The 24,326-nt window shown below is 35.2% G+C and overlaps 2 protein-coding genes across 6 annotated transcripts in view; one reads left to right on the top strand and one right to left on the bottom strand.

Annotated features, from left to right (window-relative positions):
• Positions 1 to 24,326, bottom strand: part of LOC136025839 (uncharacterized) — a 45,125-nt gene that overhangs the window by 20,697 nt on the left and 102 nt on the right. For 3 of the 5 annotated variants that reach the window (XM_065701846.1, XM_065701844.1, XM_065701848.1), the window contains exon 1: positions 24,264 to 24,326. This exon is cut by the window's right edge. The exons of 1 other annotated variant lie outside the window; for it this stretch is intronic. In XM_065701846.1, the coding sequence (XP_065557918.1) occupies positions 24,264 to 24,278 (15 nt within the window). In that variant the 5' untranslated portion in view covers positions 24,279 to 24,326. Of the gene's footprint in view, positions 1 to 2,551; positions 2,693 to 24,263 lie in introns of those variants that run through there. One more of the 5 variants, XM_065701845.1, reaches the window with a different exon arrangement.
• Positions 23,527 to 24,326, top strand: part of LOC136025834 (uncharacterized) — a 20,921-nt gene continuing 20,121 nt past the window's right edge. The window contains exon 1 of the mRNA XM_065701833.1: positions 23,527 to 23,823. Coding sequence (XP_065557905.1) covers positions 23,542 to 23,823 — 282 coding nt within the window. The 5' untranslated portion in view covers positions 23,527 to 23,541. The remainder of the gene's footprint in view (positions 23,824 to 24,326) is intronic.

Below are 24,326 nucleotides of genomic sequence, written 5' to 3' on the forward strand. Positions count from 1 at the left end.
CTAGAAAAACGATAGGGGCTTATTCAAACGAAAACTAAAAGTTCTAGTTCCCTTTTAAAGTGATCAAAAAGATTGAAGGGCAATTAGGCCCCCTTATACATCCCTTCTTTGTCAAAATCGTCAGATCAAGATTTTGAGATAGCCATTTTGTTCAGCATAGTTGAAAGACCGAATAACCATGCCTTTGAGAAAATCATGACGTCACTCAGTCCCAGCGAAAAGGTCTCTAAGTTACAAAATTTGCTCATTTTTTACGCATATTATTCGTTATTGGGATTTATACATAAATCTTTTGGGGGGGGGGTGAATTTTTTCCTTAGAGTATTTTCCGCAGGGAGTATTTCCCGCGGGAGGGAAGCTTCTGGGGGAAGAATTTTGCAGGGGATATTTTATACTGGGTGAATTTTCCAGAATTCCTATACAAAATTCTTCTTATGTCTTGCTTTCTTTTGGCCGACTCAATTTTACGCGTGGAGGTATTAAGGGTAATTGTCTGTATTAAGGGTAATTTTACCCAAGGTAAAATTCTCTAGAAAATATATACTAGAGAAAGAGGGATATTCCCGTGAAGGTAGAGCTAGATATACTGGCACTAATTAAAAGACGATTAGAAATCAAATTTAAAAAAATACAGTTTATTTTCAACTGAAAGTAAGAAACAACGTTAAAACTCAAAACGAACAGAAATTATTACGTATATGAGGGGAGTTGCTCCTCCTCAACACCTCGCTCTTTACTCTAAAGATTGGATTTTGTCCCAACTCTTTAGTAATAACTCTTGAAACACAATGTTTGTTTAATTAGGACAATGAGAAACCTTTTTTTAAATACTAAAAACTTTAGCATAAAGAGCAAGGTGTTGAAGAGGGGCAACCCCATGTTTGTTTTAAGTTTTAATCTTGTTCCTCACTTTCAGCTGAAAAGTTTTTTATTCAATTTTATATAAATTGAAGGTTCAGGTAATTATTTTACCAAAATGGAGCTTCCAGCGAAGCTTCCAGTCTTAAAAATCTGACGCGGTAACAGTGATTTCTAGCAGTTGCTGCCATATTGAATTGACTTGGAGATATGTGGAATTCAAAAGAAGTATGCGAATTCGAGCCGTTCCTTGGGTTTGTGGTGCCAGCATCAAATTAATTACGGCCCCCCTCCTGTCTGAAACGTAAATAAAATAGTCCCAACCATGCCATGCTCCCAGCCATGGCACCAATGAGCCACGGCTCCCAGGTCCGATGTTATTATTGGATTGACACATAAATATGGTTTAGGTAAACCTGAAATTAGGTAAATAAATATATATGCAAATCTCTTTTGCAACTTTGACGTTTGGACCATGAATACCAAAATCTGCTCCGTTACAATTTTGTATTTTTTTTTTTTTTACACGTTATATATTTTTTTAGCAGCTATTTTGAGCAGTAAATTTGTGATTCCAATCCTCCTTTTGATTCTAATTTTTCAGCTTTAGCCTTATTTTGAAGATATTTTGCTCCTTTTGGCTTCTCTACAAAGCTGTGACTTTCATGGTTTTTTAGATATTTAATTTTAAGTTTAAAATAAAAGTTATACGCAAAGATGACCAAGGTTCTTAGAATAATGCATTGACTTTGCAGCGAGCAAACACCAATATTACGTTTAAACTTTTTTGTTTAAATTATTAAATAGTAAATTACAATGCTAAGGCTTCAAAAAGTATTTTTTAATTAAAAAACGATACTTTATTACGATTTGACTATTAGGTGAATTACGTTAAGTAGCGTAATGCGGTACGCCACTATAACTACCACTGCTACTACTACTGCTAATACTGCTGCTATATCTACTGAAACTGTAACTACAACTCTAATACTATTACTAACTGCTTTCTGCTGCACTGAATACACATGCTAATGTGTGCGTTATTTCCCCACACCAATCTGTCGTCATGCATGCTATTTGCCCCAACATTGAATCTCTAGTTCCATTTAATTACTTCCTCATGTTCTATTACCACTTCATTCTGAGATGACCCGTGTTTCGTTTTGCCCTAGATGAATGGCTAAAAATTGTAATTTTAGGCATTTGTCATTTAGTTATAGTTCATCTGTAAAACGTGGCCGAACCATCTTGGCCTTTCTTTCATTATAACCACAGAAAGTAGGACCAAACCAAATTTTTCGCATAGTTTGTTGTTTTATAATATGGTCAGTCAAATGAATAAGTAAAACTACTCTTAGACACATTTAAGAAGTCTTCCTTAGCCTTCCAAATTCCTCCCTTTCAGAGCAAAACTTCCTTATGGTCTATTACCACTTCATTCTGAGACGACCCGTGTTTTGTTTTGCCCTAGATGAATTAGCCTTCCAAATTCCTCCCTTTCAGAGAAAAATTCGGATCTTTTATTTTCAACTGTGGAAAAACTCCCTGTGCCTTATGTTCTATTCATTAAATCTCCATTGGATCTACCATATTGATTAATGATACTACTCATGTAAGGCGTACGCTGTTTATACTATTAGAAAATGTTTGCTAATAATGCTCTAAAAAATTTTGGGCAAAATGAAAGACTTACCATAAGCATGGTGTTTTATTACGTCCTTTGCAAGGAATACTCATAAAACTACCACGATGGTCTCTTTTATTCTTTTCGGTTGCCAGTTTTTTATACTAGTTTTTAATTTATAAAACTACTTTAGGATACCAAAATAGGCATGAAAGCATATGCCTATATTCCAGTTTTCATATACAACAGAGCTTGTCTTAAAACAAGTCTAAAAAATTAACAGGATCGTGTCTTGACCCGAAAACGTTATCTGCAAAGATAAGCTAATCTATGCCTCACTGGGGCAACGTTCACAGGGAGGGGGAGGGTGGTACTCAAACCTTCACCTTGGAATTTTAGGTCTTGCTGAGTATATGAGCCGTGCTGTTCAGACTATCAGGTAATTATTTTATTATTCACCCCCCAAGTCCTGACTCGCAACAATGCTCGCTTAGTCCTGATGACGTGCAAGAATAAGATAAGTATTGATTCAACGCAAAAAAAGCTTTATGTAGCCTATTGACTAAACAAGGAAAGTCGAATATATAATCAGTCTTCCTCTGCTGTCAACTTGACTTGCAAAGGGGAAACTAAAATTGAAAATATTTAAGGATTCTAATCTGTGATGCTAGTACCACAAAGACGGCCGTGGCACTTTCCCTTCCTCTCAACCACAGGTGTTCACAGGGGGGGAAAGGGGGATGGGCCACCTTGAAATGGGGACTATAAAATAATTATTAGGAAACCAAAGGAAAGAGAGCAGAACAAGGAAAAACCATGGAAGCATAACAGCAAATAAAAAAAGAAAAATGTTTGTGGGCCCATGGTTGGGTGCCTAACAATATGTTTTCTCCTCTTAATAAGGCAATTAGAGTTCTAATTTGTGACTGAATTAGCCCATTTTTGTTTTCAACAAATACTTTTACCCTATGGTTTGACTGAAGTAAAAAGGAAGTTTTTCTTTTCGGAGGCAACGCTATAGCATTGCCTATAGGCCTAGTAAAAACCGTAATGCTCCAGTGTTTAATTTTTTTTCAGTGGCACTTTACATGGAAGGATTGGTCGTATAAGTAAGTAAAATATTTATTGCCCATATTTTTCACATGGAAAAAAAAGGCAGTACAATGAAAATAAAATAAATAAAAGAAAAAAAAGAGAAGAAAAACGGAGAGAAATTTAAAACACAACATGGAAAAATACATAATCAAGAACTATAGAAATGTTTAAGCCAGGGGTGGTTCCATTTTGCCTGGAAATTAGAAATCAAATTAGAAATTAGAAATCACCGCGGTACTGAGGTCTGCAATCCTGTGTTTATCAATCATATAAGTATTTCTCGTCCACAAGGGGCATCACAGCAGGAACTTCGCGAACCTAAAATAAAGGGACCGGAGCTTGCGTTTTTTGGTGTCAGTTAATAAATTCCAAAATGGCGCGATATATAGAATATGCGGCAGTGCGACAGCGTTATACATATTCTCGAGATACTTTCGGCATAAGAGGAGTATGTTGGCGACGATAGACCCATACGCGGAGCGGAGTTTTTCTCGAGATGTTTGACAAGCAGTATACGAGTTTCGTTAAGGTTACAGCCTATGGGTAAACCCAGATACACGACGTGAGATGAAACGGTAATTGACTCGCTACCCAGCAGGAGGTGTTCAGGCTGAGAAGGACTATCGTTGAAAAAAGAACTGCAGATTTAGAAGTATTGAAAGCCAGGCCGATTTTTCGGTATTCATCACGCAGGATCGAGAAATTCGATTGCAGACCCCTAATAGACCGACTAAGATTTAATAGATCGTCCGCGTATGTAAGTAGCGACAGATTTATATTCTTAGAGATACATGAAACATTTACACATGCCTGGGCATTTAAAACACTGTTATTGTACAAACTTTGGGATAATAATGAACCCTGGCGGACACCTTTCTTTACTGGAACAACCACTGATGTGATGCGGTTATTTAGTTTTATACGCGCTTTTAAACGGCTATACATATCGTACAGTACGCTAGTGACACGGAGGTTTACACCTTGCTGGTAAGCGCTAAAAGGGCCTGAGCGTGAATCAACGAATCAAACGCTCTAATCACATCAAAAGCACCAATCACTGTAGGGTCACCAGATTTGTGAGAATCTGCTAGAATAGCGGCAAGGCTGAAGAGAGCGTGAGCACAACCCAGACCTGGTCGGAAACCGAACTGGTGGTCAGGCATTCGGCACGAATATTGAATTTCTTTTGAGACTAAGATCTCCAGAACTTTACAGAGCACTGGAGCAACAGTGGTTGGCCTGTACGAAGAGCATTGGTCTGGTGATTTCCCTTTTTTAAGGATGGGCGACAGCAAACCGACACAAAAAGAGTCAGGCACTATACCAGTGGTGAAAATAATCTGGAATAGCAGCGTCAGATGTTCAATAGGCATAGTAGCACCGTGTAGCAGATTTAGCGCGCACAGTTCGTCTACACCACGGGAATGTTTCTTCTTCAGCTTTAAAATAGCTTCATGTACGCTTTCTTAAGTAACGACAGAATCAAGGACACATTGGCTGTATAATACCGTTTCTAGCCGGTTTCCGAAGGGATTAGGCGTATTTGGGTCGGGGGCACTGAATTCGTTGAAAAAGTACGATTTCCAATCTTTTCGCTAATCGATTCATGGGGTTTTCCAGCGACCGGTTCGCTCAACCGGGCTTTCCAGATTAGTTTTGGGTCACTCACGATTCTGGAGGAGTACTCTTCTTTTAATCTGGTACGATGAGCTTTCAGTTGCTTGTCAAATTTTCGTTTAGTCTATGAACGGACAGAGTTAACAAGACCGGATTTGGGGCTATCACAATCTTGCCAGATTCTAAACCGAAACTTAGCATCGTTGCAACAATTAACTAGGGACGGATTTTGCGAGAATTTGTGAATTTCTGTTTTCATTTTAACCTTTCTAGTAGGAACTGCTTTTTTTTCAGTTAAGAGAAGCGAGTGAGTAATCTCGGCACAAAATATATTGATGAGTACTCTCGCATCCGCGGGATCAAAATTCGAATTCAGTTGGAGTAAATGGAAGGGTATTCGTATCTTTACAAGAAGTGAGTTCAGCACCTGATGATACAAAGTAGTATTAATTTTATCCCATTCACTTACTACTTTCCACTTGTCGTTCTTGGGTTGACGCAGAGCTGGTTTTATGCTTAGAGATGCTAGTAGGGGTAAGTGATCAGCTTAGACAGCGTCTTTTAGAACAGTTGCATTTCCGTTAATATTCTTAGAGCAGGCCGTATGGTCAATGTTTGAAACGGACCCATAATTATGACTTCATGACAGAATTATGAAACAGTCGTATAGACTTCAGAGGGGCTTCATTCGATTGGAAATTAAAAGTTTTGTTTAAAGTTAGGGGGAAAGTTTTAAGTTAAAATTTGGGAAATTGAGAGTTTTAGTTAAAAGTTAGTTGAAAGTTAGGGGCTCTTCCTCATTCGAAGTTCTAGTGTCCTTCTTAAGAGTCGAAATGATCGGAGGGTAACTAGCCCCCCAAGCCTCTTTTCCAAAAATGCAGCTGATAAAAATTTTGAGATATCTTTTATATCTCAAAATTAAAGTATGACTATGTTAAAAATGGTTCGAAGATCCGATATAAATAAACAATCTGAAGTCGAGAAAATCCCTCAGAGCCCGAGGACAGGCGTTTTAACTTATGCCATGAAACCATATATGGTTCTTATGGAAGGGATGCTCGTATAAGATTCAGAAGGGGCTCATTAGATAGGAAATTGAAAGTTTTAGCTCAGTTTTAAGAGCCAAAAGATATCAGAGGACAGCTAGTCTCCCCTCTCTCACGCCTTTTTCCCAAAAACGTATCCAAAGGAAATTTTGAGATAGCCATTCTGTTAAAAATAGTTCAAATATCGGATAACAAAAACTCCAGGGTTGACACAACCCCCAGAGTCCAGGGGCAGGTGCTCTAAGTCATGCCCTGGAGTGTCTAAGGCTTTTATGGAAGGGGTGGTCATAAAAACTTCATAGGGGGTTAATTTGATTGAAAATTAAAAGTTATAGTTCCTTTCTTAAGCGTCAAAATTGATTGGAGGGAATTTACCCCCCCTCCTTTTTTCCCAAATACATCCGATAAAAATTTTGAGATAGTTATTTTGTTCAAAATAGCACAACGATCAGATATCAAAACTTCGGGGACAACACAGCCCCCCAGAACTTGGGGAGAGGGTAGTTTTATGGAAGAAGTGGTCGTATAAGTTTCGGAGGGGACTCAAATGAATAGACATTGAAATTTCCAGTTCCATCTTTAAGAGTCAAAAATAATTGGATGATAAATGGCAGTCCCCTCCTTACATCCTTTTCAATCTGATACAAATTTTGAGAAAATAATTTTGTTCAGAATAGACCAAAGATCATATAATAAAAATTCCGAGGTTTACAAAACCCCCCATAACAAGGGGGAAAGCGTTGTAAATTATGCCCCGAGGGCGAACAAGGATTTTATGGACGAGATGGTTTTATAAACTCTAGACATAACTCATTCAATTGGAAATTAAAAGTTGTAAATCCTTTTTTGAGAGTTTAAAAGGGACTGAAAGGCAACTAGCCCCCTCGCCCTCTTTTTCCCAAATTCATCCAATCGAACTTTTAAGATTGCCATTTTTTAAAATGAGTTCAAAAATCAGATAACAAAAACTCAGGGATCGAGGCAGCCCCTATGAGATTGGGGCAAGTGTTTTAAGTTATGCCCTGGGTGCATATAAGGTTCTTTTTCGAGGTTTTTAAAACTGTTCAAAGATTAGATAAGCCCAAACCTCACCTTTACTAGAAAAAAAATCATTAATGATATTTTATTCCGAAACTTATGGAAGATGACCCCTGTCCCTCAATAGCCTGATTATCCTCCTTTCCACCCTACAAACATTATCAATAGTAAATCATAAGAGCTGACCCCTGGTCCTCCCTCTAAGGCCAGATCTCGCACCAAAAACAAAATAAAACAAGAGCTAAGAGCTCATATGGCACTTGTGACGAGGCAAGAATAGTTAAGAGCCAAGAGATCATATGGTATGAGCTCCAGCAAAATTCTATGAATCAATAGATTGATTTAAAAGGAAAATAAGAGGCTTAATGCCGGTCAGGATTTAAAATAAGAGCTCTGAGTCATGATATCCTTACAAATATCAAAATTCATTAAGATCCGGTCACCCACTCATATGTTATAAATACCTATTTTTTTCTAATTTTTCCTCTCCCTTTAGCCCCCTAGATGGTCGAATCTTTGAAAACGACTTTATCAAGTCAATTTGTGCAGCTCCCTGACACACCCATCAATTTTCATCGTCCTAGCACGTCCAGAAGCACCAAACTCGCCGAAACAATGTACCCCTCTCCTCAACTCCCCCAAAGAGAGCGAATCCAGTACGGTTTCGTCAATTACGTATCAAGGACATTTGCTTATTCTATCCACCAAGCTTCATCCCGATTCCTCCACTCCAAGTGTTTTCCAATACTTCCCCTCCCAACTCCTCCCAGTGTCAAAAGATCTGGTCGGGATTCGAAATAAGAGCTTTTAGACATGAATTCTTTCTAAATAACAAATTTCATTAAGATCCGATCACGTATTCGTAAAATAAAAAAACCCCAATTTTCACGTTTCCCAAGAATTCCAGTTTCCCCCTCCAACTCCTCCCAATGTCACAGGATCTGGTCGGAATTTAAAATTAAAGCTTTAAAGCCCAAGATACTTCTAAATATCAAATTTCATTAAGATCTGGTCACCCTTTCGTAAGTTAAAAATACCTCAATTTTCAAAATTACCCCCCCCCCCCCCCAACTCCACCAAAGAGAGCAGATCCGGTCCGCTTATGTCAGTCATGTGTCTTAGACAGGTTCTTATTCTTCCCACCCAGTTTCATCCTGATCTCACCGCCTTAAGCATTTTCTAAGATTTCCGGTTCCCCTCAACTGCCCCCCCCCGATCACGCTGGATCCGGTTGAGATTTAAAATAAGAGATCTGAGTTACGAAGTCCTTCTAAATATGAAGTTTTATGAAGATCTGATCACTCCTTCGTAAGACAAAAATACTTCATTTTTTCTAATTTTTCAGAATTAACTCCTCCCCCCAAATAGAGTGGATCCGTTCCAATTATGTAAATCACGTATCTAAGACTTCTGCTTATTTTCCCCACCAAGTTCCATCCCGATCCCTCCAATCTAAGCGTTTTCCATGATTTTAGGCTCCCCCACCCCAAAGTCCCCCCAATGTCACCAGATCCGGTCGGGACTTAAAATAAGAGCTTTGAGACACGATATCCTTCTAAATATCAAATTTCACTGAGATCCGATCACCCGTTCGTAAGTTAAAAATACCTCATTTTTTCTAATTTTTCAGAATTAACCCCCTCCAACTACCCCAAAGAGAGCGGATCCGTTCCGGTTATGTCAATCATGTATCTAGGACTTGTACTTAATTTTTCCCACCAAGTTTCATCCCGATCCCTCCACTCTAAATGTTTTCCAAGTTTTAGGTCTCCCCCTCCCAACTCTCAAATTAGCTCTTATTCTCCCAAAAAGAGCTCTTATTTCAAATCCCGACCAGATCTATTGACATTGGGGGGAGTTTGAGGGTGAAATCGGAAATCTTGGAAAACGTTTAGAGTAGAGGAATCGGGATGAAGCTTGGTGGATAGAATAAGCAAATCTCTTAGATACGTGATTTGACGTAACCGTACTGGATTCGCTCTCTTTGTTGGAGTTGGAGGGAGGGGTTCAGCGCTTTAGCGAGTTTGGTACTTCTGGACATGCTAGGACGATGAAAATTGGTAGGCGTGTCAGAAAGCTGCACAAATTGACTTGATAAAGTCGGTTTCCCAGATTCGACCATCTGGGGGGCTAAAGGGAGAGGAAAAATTTGAAAAAATGAGGTATTTATAACTTACGAGTGGGTAATCGGATCTTAATGAATTTTGATATTTAGAAGTAAATCGTTACTCAGAGCTCTTATTTTAAATTTCGACCAGGATTAAGCCTTTGATTTTCCTTTTAAATCAATATATTGATTCTTGGAATTTTGTTAGAGCTCATACCATATGAGCTCTTGGCTCTTAGCTCTTCTGGCCTCGTCACAAGTTCCATATGAGCTCTTAGCTCTTGTTACTTCGTGACAAGGCATTGGAAGGCAGCCAGCTCCCACCCCATGCTCATCATTTCCCCAAATACATCCAATCAAAATTTTCAGATATCCATTTTGTTCGGAGTTTCTGGAAGGTCTGAAAAATATATCTTTGAGTATGAACCCTCTCCCCACACGCCCCTTAGGGCAAGTATTGTGAGTTATACCCTTGAAGGATGTAAGTTTTTTTTTTTTAGAAAGGGTGGTCGTATAAGCTCTGGAGCGGGCTCATTGAATTGATAATCAGAAGTTCTAGTACCCCTTTTAAGATTCAGAGTGATCCGAGGGCAACTAGCCCCCCCTCCATTAAATATTATTTTTTCGAAATATATATGATAAAAATTTCTAGATAGCCATTTGTTTAAAAATAGTTTTAAGATAACATTACAATATTTTTGGGATTGACACAGCCCCCAGAGTCTGGGGGAAGGTATTAATTTATACCCCCAGAACAGACAAGGTTCTTATGGAAGGAGTGGTTATGTGAGCTTTGGAGGAGGTCCATTTTATTGTAAATTTTAAGGTTTTATTTCTCTTTTAAGAGTAAAAGTGATGAAGGGCAATCCTCCCCATCCTCGACACCCTCTTTACCCCAAATGCGGCTGACCGAAATTGTGAGCCATTTTGTTAAAACTAGTCTGAAGAACATATAACAAATCTCCCTGGGTTAACACAATTGACCAGAGCCCCGGGGCAAGGGTCGTAAGTTATGCCCTGGGGGTATATAAGGTTTCTATGAAATGGATGATCGTATCAAATTTAAAGGATTCTCATTTAACTGGAAATTGACCGTTCTAGTTCCCCTTTAACAGTTAAAAGGGATGGAGGGGAACTAAAAAACTAACGACACCCCTGACACTCTCTTTCCCTCCAACATGTGTTTCCAAAATTGTGATATAGGCATTTTGTTAAAATAGTCCAAAGGAGAAATAACAATGCCTCCAGGGTTGATATAACCTACCAGAGCCCAGGGGTAAGGGTTGCAAGTTTTGCCGTGGGGGATATGAGGTTCTTATGAAATTTGTCGTCGTGAAAACTTTGGAAAGAACTCGCCTGATTTTGAAATTGGAAGTTATAGTGCCCGTTTTAAAAGTCAAATGTGACATTAGGTCAACCTGACCACCTGACAACCTGACCCAAGCATTTTCTAATACAGACATCCAATCAAAATTTTGAGACACCCATTTTCTTCAGCATTGTCGAAAGGTCTAGGAATTAAGCTTTTGGGTATATCAAATCCCCTAGAGCCCCTAGGGCAAGGGCTTTAAGTTAGGCAATTCGTTCATCGTTCATTGTTTACCTATAATATATATATTATTAAGAAAGGTATGCATGTTTGACCTTCACTTTCCAAAAAGACAAAGGCCATTAAGGTGAGTCTTTTAGAGAATGTTGAGGAGAGTGTAGCACGGAATCAAACCACGTTATATGTGCGCAGCCTGTCAAAGGGGCAGGACTCAGGAATTGACTGAGCTTAGTAGTTTGGAACTTTTGTGAAAGGATAATGGAGATGATCAATTGACCAAAAGGGAATACTTCTATGCTACTACAACTGCTACCACCACCACCACTACTACCGCTACCGCTACTACTACTGCTACTATTGCTACTACTACTACTGTTACTGCTAACACTACTCGCTATAAAAGCACAAGGCTGAGGATATTAAAATAAACATCTAAAAAAAATGTACTGCAAAGTTAAACTAAAACAAAACATACTATGTGTATACAGATTGATGATATGGGCGCATCTGCAATATTCTTTAGTAAGACATGTATTTTTACTAAGAAATAAAAATAAATGCGTATTGTTGGTTAAATATACATATGCTGATAATTATTCCTTATGGTCTCAATGGTTTTTTTATTTATCAAAGTTAAAAAGTTGTATTTTCTTTAGCAAAATGCAAATTATGTTCTATTATTGAGAAAGCATGGGGTTGAAAACCCTATTCATGTTAGTTTCTGCTCGTTAAGGATTTGCCTCGGTTATTATTGCAATTTATTTTCTTTTCGAGTTACATTTATTTATCAATGGTGATTCGTGGTAATTTTACGATTAGTAGATCATTTGATTTTATTTCTGCTAATTTTTGGTTTAATAGAATTCTTTACTTCTCTTAGAAAAACGTATTTTGTTGGAAAGAGGTTTTAATTAATACTAAATTAAAAAACTAGCAAAAATGAAGTAAAAAATAGCAAAACAGTTTGTGATAGCGTATAGTAAGTAAGGAACGACCCAACCCAATATTAACTGAAACTCTATAAAAAGGATTTAACACCTCATCATAGGCAACACGATTTAACACAAGGATTTATCATTGTTAACAAGTCAAAAGAATTGGCTTTTTAGGATAATTCCAATTATATAAAACCCATTCAGTTTAATGCTACTAATCATTTATGATGAGCGACAAAATTAATGAATGACATTTAAAGAAAACCAAAATCTAAAAAAAAGTAATTCAAAAGTGAAATTCCATTTTTTTTTTTATACCTCCACTTTAGGGTTTTCTGATTTACCAAACATAATTCTGTGATGTTTTATTAAGATTGATTGAAGTGGGTGTTTCCCCATTTTTTGGAAAAGCAGCGAGATATTCTATGGATCGTTAAAAACATAGATACAACATATAAAAACATACTGGATCCACATATAAAAAACATACTGCTGGAAATAAAAGCGATCTTCGCTAAAGCAAAAATCACGTTCTAGCATTTAAAAAATAAGGGACGTTAGCCCTTGTCCTATTTTTTTTTTGTAATATGTTCGTTTAAAGTTACAGTATGTTCGTTTAAAGTTTGACTGGATTATTCCTCGTAATCTCTGTCCGGTTACTGTCTCGTTAATTCATAAAATTTGATCGCATCCCCTAGACAAAACGTTCATCCCCTAGATTCGAAAAAAAAAAATTCAGGCCTATTCTCAATTTCCTTAAACCGATACCACACCAGATATTGTAGCTAGGGATGGTAGCAGGGGAAGATCCATGATTTCTTATGGGGGGGGCACATAACAGGTTGCTTCGATAAACTTGTGAACAAAGAAATACAAACACTTTTAACAGAGCCTCGACGATTATGTGTCGTAGATAGGTAGTGGAAATGGTCTTAAATATAATCTAAAATCTTGTAACGGTTAAAGTTCTGGTAAGTCTGAGTTACAATACTCAAAGTTATAAAAACCATCTGCCATAAAAAACAAAACGCTGTTCACCATAAGAAAAATGGTATTTTACGTTCTCTGCATAATTTTTTCCCTTTGCACTTTCGACCACTATAGCAAGTCATTTAGGTTTTATACTGTCAAAAAAAAAAAAAAAAAAAAAAAAAAAAAAAAAAAAAAAAAAAAAAAAATGGTCTTGAACCATCTTCTGGGATCATGCACTCTTTGTGACAGTATGTATAGGTCAAACCATTTAGCATGTCGTCTAACTTTGTGGCAACGCTTAGTAACTACGATAGTAATAAAGAATAGGAAATGAGGATAAAGATACAACTTGTATATTCGTAAAAGACATATTAAAAATTAATTACTAGTTCTTTTAGGGGTGTAACAAGAAAAACAGAACGAAAAGATAGAAATACATAGAAGACATTTAAAACGAGAGTTTTAAGTAAAGGCAATAAAGCATAAACTAATCGCAGTTTCTTTTTAAAAAAAAATAGTGTTTCAATTCTGAAGTCATATTGCAGTCGCATTGCGTTTCCGTGGTTAACTCAAGTTGCTTGAATTTAAACTTTTCATCAACATTTTATCACTAAATATTTGAAAAAAACTGTTGATATTCCACTGATTTAAAACTGCCAATTCAGAGTCCCATCTATACCATTAAGATAAAAAAACAAAACATAAAAACATATAATTATCTACCTTCTTTTATAAACAATTTTTTGGAAATCTATTCTTCTTAATTGATTACTTTGACCTTCGAAAGAGTATTTCGACTCATTTACTTAGTTTTAAAAGACTCATTTACTTAGTTTTTAAAACCTTTATTAATGTCTAAATATTTCGGCCTTTATTTTAATGTTTTAGGATGGACAGAATAGGTGATAGATGATATATCATATAATGCAGAACTTTAATTAGATGAAAATAGTAAGTAAAGTAGCCACCATTTGCTCACCAAATTCCAAAAATTGAATTAATTTGCGCTTTTCATACATTTACTTTCTATTGTACAATTCCCTTATAAAATAACAATGTCGTAAAAACCAACCCACCTCGCAAAAAAAAACAAACGCAAAAAACCAAATCAGACAGCCAAAAAAGAAAAGATATCAATTTTTTGCCTCAGACCCATATCAAGACTCTAAACTAAACTTTTGACAATAAAAACAAGTGAATATTTTGCTTTTCAGCCCTGTTGTGACAGCACAATCCTTAAATATCATTTCGACAGCCTAAAAAAGTTAGGATTAAAAATTTCCCCTTCTTGATATTACTAGATGAAAATGTTCACCTCCCTTAATAGATACACTTAGTAAACAAACAATCTTAATAATTATAAACTTATTAAAAATTCAACTATTACAAACCAATTACAAAAAAAAAATTGTTCCCGAATCAAACCAGAGCAAGCGGTCCCAAATCCAAATCCACCACTACGTCAGGAGTAGTCCACGCCCCCCGTGCCCCCCACCAGATCCACCATACTGTGGTAGCTGCTCCTTCTTACACAATTAGTTAAATAGTAAAAACAGTAATTTAGTTAGTACTATTTTAAAGAGTACATTTACTAACACAATGTCAAATTGTTGCAAGTTTTACTGTCGACCAATAAGGTCATGTGAAAAACCTTGTCAAGCAGTTCGTGGTAACGAACTGTAGTAAGGAGCGATCCGGCTAAATAGTAACCGAAACTCAAAAGGAATTTCGATACCAATAGTTACATCAAAAGAATCGCATTTTAATGCTGATTATAAATATATAAGTTTCATCAAGATTAGTCTTATCCATCAAAAGTTACGAGCCTGAGAAAATTTGTCTCATTTTTGAAAATAGGGGGAAACACCCCCTAAAAGTCATACGATCCTAACGAAAATCACACCTTCAGATTCAGCGTATCAGAGAGCCTAATTTGTAGAAGTTTCAAGTCCCTATCTACAAAAATGTTGAATTTCGCATGTTTTTTTGCCAGAAGACAAATCACAGATGTGTGTTTATTTGTTTTTTTTTTGTTTTTTTTTTTTTTTTTTTTTTTTTCCCCAGGGGTGATCGCATCAACTCAGTGGTCCTAGAATGTCGTGGAAGGGCTCATTCTAACGGAAATGAAAAGTTCTAGTGCCCTTTTTAAGTGACCAAAAAATTGGAGGGTACCTAGGCCCCCTCTCACGCTCATGTTTCCCGTAAAGCGTAAATAGCGTAAAGAGCGGGGCGTTGAGAAGGAAAAGCCCCTTTCATATACGGAGTAATTTCTGTTCGTTTTAAGTTTTAATGTCGCTTCTGCGTAAAGAGTGGGGCGTTGAGGAGGAAAAGCCCCTTCCGAATACGGAGTAATTCCTGTTCGTTTTAAGTTTTAATGTCGCTCCTTACTTTCATTTAAAAAAACTTTTTTTTTGTTTCTTTTATTTAAACTCGGTTATGTGTTAGGTTTACCCAGTTTTGTACAGAAGGCTTTTTTTATTAGCGACTAATTCAGAAAAGAAATCTTCTTTTTTTGTTTCAATTAAGGGTACTTTTTTCGTCCAGGTTTCTTTGAACTTTTGACATGTTTATTGAAATCTTAATTTTAATATTACAATTCTCGTGGCTACATATACAATGATGATGTACCGCTAGTCCTGGTATTGTCCTTATCTTATTAAAATTTCAGCTTTGGTTGCATAATTGTATTTTCACTTTGATGTTTCAAGCGGCTGTACCAGGTGGCGACGGACCCTCGGGCGAAGCTATTTTAAGTTATTCCTGATTGAATACACTCTGCTCAAGGCAGGGCTTCTGGGCTGTGTTTTGACGACTAACCTTTAAAGGTCTTACTCTTTCAAGAGCAAACTTCGGCAACTTCTTTCGTGGAAGGGAGTTTTTCATATCGACCCGAAGTTTTTTTTGTGGGGGGGGGGTCACAAGGATATTAGGCCTTTACTATAGACACCATTGTCATTGCGTCATCAGCAAATTATTTAAGTTTCATCCCAAGGTGATCTTTTTAACGACACAAAATTGCCTGAATTCCAATAGTTGATTTTTTTTAATTTCCTTCACCTGACTCTGCACAACTTACCTTCAAATATTACAAAAAAAATAATTAATATTACTAGTTAATATATTTCATTATATTATATAATGAATATTGTATATTTAATTATATGTATAATACAATAAATGTATATACATATAATTGCATATGTATGTATATATTGTATACATATATATGTATATATATATATATATATATATATATATATATATATATATATATATATATATATATATATATATATATATATATATATATATATATATATATATATATATATATATATGTATATATATATATATGTTATATGTATACATATAATTGTATATACATATATTGTATATATATATGTATGTGTATAATTATACATACATATGTATATTGTATATACATATATACAATATATACATATTGTATATATATAATTGTATATACATATATTGTATATGTATACAATATACATTGTATATTTATGAATATTAAGTTATATAAAGATATATTACTCTTTGCCTAGCATATAGGATACTACCGCTAAGAATATTGTATACGTCTTCTGATTATCCTCTTTTAGTTTCTTTTGTTTATTAGCTATAGATGGAGATCAGGAGTGCCCAATAGGGGATTTGCGGAGAGTTTAATGATGCCCTTTAGGGGGAGGATAGTGGGGTAATTACACCCTTTAATTTGTCACACCCCAGATTTTGAAATGTAGCCTACCAAATTTGATAATTGAATTGAAAGCATAACTGTTCTTGCACCTTCATTAGAAGCAAATCACAAAGATTTTTATGTCCCCCCTTAAATATTCGTGAATTGATGTCCCTAATGAGGGTGTGTTTTTATGATACATTGTCGTAGAAATTTAAAGTAGAGTGATTGTAGCTTTAACTAAGGTCCACTTATATCATTTAAAAAGAGAGTTATATTCATTCGAATTTCATTGAGCTACTTTTCTGAGGGGTTTGCCCCCTACTGCCACCCTTTGCAGAGTGGTACACTTCGTACTACGACTGACTTACTCCCATCATGTTTTGCATGCACAACCTGGTGTACATGATTTGTAGAAAGTGGGCAACCCCTCAGGCTATTAAACCAGGAAGAGAAGAAGATACCGTAACGTGACGTTTGAAAGTAATCCATAAAAAGAAATAGGCTTGGCAGAGCAAGATCATTAGTTTAATATGCAAATTATATACCAAAATGCCCAGGCCTCCATTTTAGATCTACTATCGATAATTGTAAAAGTCATGCCTTTTGGCTTACTATATATATATATACAAGATTGATTGACTTGATAACTGGCATACCAATAAGGCCATACCAAATAGTTTTAAAGTACAAAGGGTATTAAACTATAACATTTTTTTTGCGTAGCTAAAGCATATTAGGTCCATTCCTATCTAAACAACTTGATTTTTTATTGTGTATTTTCTATTTTTAAGGGTAGTTTCAAAATTGTTGAGTCTTCAGGGCAATGTCAAAGTTTCATCAGTGTTGCCGTGCTGAACAATTGACACTATTGAACAAAACTGATTTGCTCAAATTGACCATCCTTTTCGCTCATAAAATATTTAAACACCAGCAATCTGCAGATTTCCAAAGGCAACTGCACCTTCACACGGAGCCCATATTTTCTTAAGCTGTTTAGTGTCCCGAGTTTTTATCTATTATTTTGTCGATTTTTTGGCCTCATTTCTTTATTTTTAATCAAGTAAAAAAACAAGTTTTTAACTGAAAGTAAGGAGCAACATTAAAACTTAAACGAACAGAAATTATTCCCTGTGTGGAGGGGGCTGTTCCCTCCTCAACATCCCGCTCTTTACGCTAGAATTTGCCTCTTGCTCTCAATTCTACTCTATAAAATAGTAAATAACTTTAGCGTAAAGAGCAGGACGTTGAGGAGCAGCACTTTTCATACACGAAGTAATTTCTGTTTGTTTTAAATTTTAATGTCGCTCCTTAATTTCAGTTAAAAAACTTGTTTTTTCTTATTTAATTTCTGAAGGTTTTTTAATTAATGTATGTTTGATTTTGGCTCTCCGCAAATGAATAATTAAAACAAAATTTGTGTATTATTTTTTTTTTTACTAAATGGCTTTCTCTTAGTTTTGATCAGACAATTTTGAGAAAAACGGTGGGGGAGGAGGTCTAGCTGCCCTTTAATTTTTCGATTAATTGAAAAGGCAACTAGAATTTTTAATTTTTAACGAATTTTTTTATTAGTAAAAAATATACATAACTTACAAAATAACTTACGTAACGAATTTCTATACTCGCATTTTTTTATCATGTATATTAGCAGTTTTGCACCCTCGTTAATACCTCGCTCTTTATGCTAAATCTTTAATTTTGTTTCAATTCTTTACGATTGACCCCTGAATCACAAAGGCTGAGAATAAACAGTTGAAATTACTGAAAATACTTTAGCGTAAAGAGCGAGGTATTTACGAAGAAATGAGCCCCCGTTTGCGTAGTAGTCTTTATTTGTTTTAATTTTTAATGCTGGTCCTTACTTTCAGTGGAAAAAACTTTTTCATAGTTATTTTTTCATTGTTTAGTTAAAAATAGTACTAGAAAATCTTGCTCCCACTTCATTGAATTTCTCTTCTCCCAGGACAAATTACTCCAAGAGAAGATCCTCCTACGTAGCCCCCTCCTCTCAACCCCCCTCCCCAACAAAGAACTCCCCCAGAAAAGGTATGTACACTTCCAAATAACCATTACTGTATATAAACGCTGATCAAGGTTTGTAACTTGCAGCCCCTCCCCCAGGGACTCTGGGGGAGTAAGTCAGCCCCAAAGACATATTTATTATGTTTTCCGACTATGCTAAAAAAATGGATATATCAGAATTTTGATCCGTTGACTTTGGAAAAAAATGAGTGTGGGAGGGGGCCTAGATGCCCTCCAATTTTTTTGGTCACTTAAAAAGGGCATTAGAACTTATAATTTCCGTTAGAATAAGCCCTCCTGCAATACTGTAGGACCACTTGGTCGATACGATCACCCCTGGAGAAAAAAACAAACAAAACAAACAAACAAAAAAATAAACACGCACCCGTGATCGGTCTTCTGGCTAAAAAAATACTAAGTTCCACATTTTTGTAGATAGGAGCTTGAAACTTCTTCAGCATGGATCTCTGATAAGTTGAATGCGATAGAGTAATTTTTGTTCAGATCCCATAAATTTTAGGGGTTGTTTCACCCTATTTTCCAAAAATGGCAAATTTTCTCAGGCTCGCAACTTTTGATGAGTAAGACTAAATTTAATAAAGCTTATATATTTAAAACCAGCATAAACATTTGATTTTATTAATGTATCTATTAGTATCGAAATTCCATTTTTTAGACTTTCGCTTACTATTGAGCCGGGTCGCTCCTTACTATAGTTCGTTACCACGAACTGTTTGATTACGGTCCACTACTGCTAAAAACTGCATAAATGTATATTGAGGTTATTTTCAGCTAAAGTAGGATTTCCGATATTTTTAATTTTTTTAGAAACACACGGCTGTATTTGGTTCGACCTAAACAGTAAAAGCAGTCAGATTAAATTTTCACTCTCTATTGTGCTTTAGAAATAGGGTCTTTATTAAAAAGGAGAACAAGGTGTTTTCTTGTTGTAAAAATTACTCGTAGAAGACAGTACTTTAAGCATATTACAGTGATTAAACTTATTTTCAAGAGCAAAAGGAACTGGCCCTCATTGTGTAGCCCGTGAACAGATTGTATGAGCTCGTAGAAGACATGGTACTGTAAGCATATTTTAGTGCTTAGACTTATTTTCCAGAGAAGAATGAAATGACCCTCTTGGTGTAACCTGTATAGAGATTTTATGAGCTCATAGAAGACACAGTACTTTAAGCATATTTTAATGCTTAGACTTATTTTTGAGAGAAGAATGACATGACCCTCTTGGTGTAGTCCGTGAACAGATTGTTTGAATTCGTAAAAGGCTTGGTAATTTAAGCATATTTTAGTGCTTAGACTTATTTTCCAGAGAAGAAGTAAGTGGCCCTCTTGGTGTAACCGGTAAAGAGATTGTATGATCTCGTAGAAGGTGAAAAAGTTCGTAAAAGGTAAAATGTGAGTTCTTACTTTAAGCATATTGTGGTCCTTAAACGTATTTCCAGAGGAAAAGGAACTAGCCCTCTTGGTGTAGCCCGTGAACAGATTGTGTTAACCCGTAAAGGACATGGTACTTTAAGCGTATTTTATTGCTTGGACTTATTTTCCGGAGAGGAATGATATGACTCTTTTGGTGTAACCTGTAAAGAGATTGTATGAGCTCGTAGATGACATGGTACTTCAAGTATATTTTAGTGCTTAGACTTATTTTCCAGAGAAGAAGTAAGTGACCCTCTTGGTGTAACCTGTAAAGAGATTGTATGAGCTCGTAAAAGGCATTGTACTTTAAGCATATTTTAGTGCTTTGACTTATTTTCCAGAGCAAAAGGAACTGACACTCTTTGTGTAGCCCGTGAATCGATTGTGTAAACTCATAGAGGACACGGTACTTTAAGCATATTTTAGTGCTTGAACTTATTTTCCAGAGAAGGAGAAAATGAACCTTTTGGTGTAGTTCTAGAACAAATTGTGTGCTTCGACTTAGTCAGGAAATTTCAGTAATGTATAGATAGTCCATAATAATGTGGTTTGACATCAAACAAATTGCTATACAAATGATTCTTTCATTTTTTTGACTAAAAAAATATATGTTGATTTGGAGTCTGAAAAGTTTTCCGCTTTATTTTTTTCGTAAATTTGAGTTTTTCTTGGGTTAAATTTGAAGTCGAGGCAAAAATATTGATTGACTGGAGACCAGCAAATGTGATTAGATATGTCATATCTAAGTTCTTTTTTGCTGATGCATCTGAAATTAAATATTTGAAGCCAAAAGAATTGTTTGGGTCGTACTAACCAGAATTTAAGAATAAGATTATCACAACATCATACTTCTATTTTGTCGACATTAAAGCAAAATTCTAAACCAGAAGATTTCACGTCGACTCTATCGGAACATATTTATAATTACCCAAATCATTTTATTTTGTTCGAAATTTTTTTTTGATTTCTAGGGACGAAGGTTTAAAGCAGATTTTCAGGGAAACAATCGAAATTAAAAAATTGTATTCAAGAATAATTCCATAAAAAGAGATGCTGGTGAATTTGGATTGAATTCAATTTATAATAATTTACTGAGGTCACATAAAGTAAATTTTACCTCATGTAAGACTTATGACCTCTGTCCACCTGATATGTCACATAAATCTAATGAACCAGAACCTAAAAGGTCATGGTGATTTGCTTCCGATGTTGCATTAAAAAAAATAAGAGCAATAAAATATATTTAATTAGTTTATTGGGTATAGTTTTAGTTTGTATTTATTGATGTCCGTTAGTTTTACTGCTAATGATGAACACTGTATATGTGTTTGAAATATCCATTAAAAGTTTTATGAACTGTTTTGAACTGTTATACTTTCGTCATGGAAAGGCAGTATGGTCTTCGAACTTATCTAATAACAACTGTAAGAATATTTGCACATGAGAGTGGGAGGTTGGGGTCCAATCCTCCCCTTATTGCATGGAAACCAAAAATACAGACAAAAAGTAACATTTCTTTACACTATTTCAAAAATAACTTTCTTAGCTTGTACCAAAAGAAGCAATATAAAATAGCCCCCCTCTTTCAAAGGATTAGTTTATTCGATTATTTTTGAATTAAATCAGATGGATTTGGGGTAGTTTGCGGTCGATTTGGATGATTACTGTTCAGGACAGAAGGCCTTAATTTATATAAAACAGTATCAAAAAAATACTATTTCTCAGATAGTACCATGAAGCCCTAAAATCAGTTCTTTCGTTTTAACAGTGGTAACCCATGTTTAACATTATAGTTGACACTTTAACCTTTTTAGGACCATGCAGTGCAAAATTTAAAAAAAGAGATACGAAATTCTTCTCTCTTCAAAAAAGAGAGAAGAGAGAAAATCTTGTTTGTTCAAATCAAGAAGACGTTCAATACCCGATAGGTATAGGCATAAAGGACAAGGATGCATCCGGGATTTTTTTTTTCCTGGGGGGGAGTACAGGTGCAAAAAACTTCATAGAGCACATTAAAATTTGTTCATACCTTTTTTTGTAATTTTTACGTTCTGGGTGCAAAATTTGAGGAAAAGTTCAAACCAAGTAATGTCCCCCGACCTTGGGTACAACCCTTACGGCCATATCTATTTTTTTGTCCTTAGAACCTTAAGGTTCCAATCATAAATAAACAGGAACGAAGGAAAACCTGACAGTTTGTAAGTCTACTAAATACGAGGGGGTATCTTTTCCTTTAAAGATTTCCTAATATATCCTCTCCAATTTTCAAATTTTCAGCTTCTAGTTTACTTGTCAGACTCGAATTAACAAAGAAGCTTTGCTTTTTTTCAGCGTAACAAGAGCAAACATTTATTTGTCAACTCTTTGGGATGGTTTAAAAAGACGTAACAATAGTTGCTTCGTTCTAATCTAACAATAGTTGCTCTTTCTAATCGAAAGAGCAATTTTAAAGAAAAGTTTTAGATTTGGTCTTCAGCTTTTTTTATTTTATTCCTGTTTAAGTCTTATAAAAACATCCTCTATAAGAAAATCTTTCACTAATGCGAAAAAGAAATCATTTTTCAATAATTATAGGGTAAAAAGCTTGCTCTTCCTTCATTTGTTTACATTTGTGGTCTACTTTTTATAAGTTTTTACAATAAAAAACTTTTTTTTGGAAAGTCAAATGACTCCGTCTTTTTAAAATCTAGTTGGTTCTGAAGCCTCCTGTGGAAAACTTTATCCTGTAAACAGACAAACTTTTTAGTTTCACTAGATTCGTTCAACATCTACGCCAGTAAAAAAACAACCTACCTTTTATTAGTCAAAAGATGTTTTGCAAGTAGTTCTTTTTTACTGGGATTTTAATTAATTATTTTTCTTACTTCTTAGTACCAAATTATCAAATAATTCTTATGAAGAAAATTATTGTATTCACTGGTGTTCCCAGTAGTTTCTTGAGATAAATTTGAGACACTGCCATACACCCCAGAAGGATTAACAGGATTGTAGCCACCTCCCAAAAGAAACACCAAATAAATCGTTCTAAAACTACTTCGTTCTTGAAAAATTACGAGTTTCAAGGTCATCAGCATTGTGGGGTACTCGTAACCAATGGCATTGATTACCACGGTCTGCTTGATCATTGCTGAAAGATTTGCAAAATGTATTTTTTAAGAGTAAAATTTGCAACCAAATTTTTCATATTTAGAATATTAGCACACACCCTCCCCTCCCCCGGTCAAATATATAACACTTATACTCTTAATCAGCACAATTGATTGCCTCATATTCCGTAGTCAAACCTTCTTCTACATACTGATTACCTACTAGTCACATTTTTGGCGAGTGGCTCCCTAGCTATAATAACTTTTGTTCACAAAAAGCTAAAAAAAAATCAAATACTAAACACACAAGCTTCAATTTTCACAACGGGTAAATATACCCAAAGACCTGAAACAACAAGATTCCAAAAGCTATACAACTATTCTATTGCCTTGTTCAATAGATCACATTCATAGTTAATTCAGATTTTTCAAGTATAAGCTATTACAGTGTTGCAATGTTTAAAATTCTAGCAAAGTGGCTTTGTTTTGGTGTATGTATTTTTTTCTTAGCACTATACTTTGCTAAGATAATTTCAAAAGGTTGTTCTGGAGGAGTGAGTATAGAAGATGAGATCTCTTTCTTTCAGCACAATATCATACCTCCTTACGAAGGAGAAGATGCATGGGATTTCCAGTTCCCACTTAACAGGAATTTTTCCGCAGGAGAATATTTTATGGCTTCCATAGGCTCATCTTGGATTGATGTGCTATTGATATTAGAGGTATTTTTTCCAAAAGTAAGTATGAAACTCCTGACTTTTTTTCAAATTTGGTATATACAATAATGTTCAACCATTTATTAATGGTTCATGGTTACACAAAAAGGATTTTCTTTTCCTAATTAAAATTAAATAGTTCATTAATTACAATTACTTTCAAATATTGACTACTTTTTGATTAATTAAAAGTAATTTGTTAATTCATATAATTTATCTTTTAATTATTTAATAGCTAATTGTCTAGTAAATTAAGTAATTCTCTAAAAATATTTACCAAAATCAATTTAAATCAATTAAAATCTAACATAATATTAAAATGTTTCAATTCATATCTCGGCTTCCTCTTTACATATCAATTTTTGCTATATATGATATTGTTCCACAAAACTTTAGAAGTAACATCTTCAGTTGCACTTGTCTTTATTTCTGAAAAAAAAAGACCAAAAAAGTAAACATACCTTAAGTGGCAACATTGACTAAAAACACTGGCTTCAATATTTGCAAGCAATATCGCTACGCTT

Source organism: Artemia franciscana, chromosome 4, assembly GCF_032884065.1.
Source record: "Artemia franciscana chromosome 4, ASM3288406v1, whole genome shotgun sequence".
NCBI lineage: Eukaryota > Metazoa > Arthropoda > Branchiopoda > Anostraca > Artemiidae > Artemia > Artemia franciscana.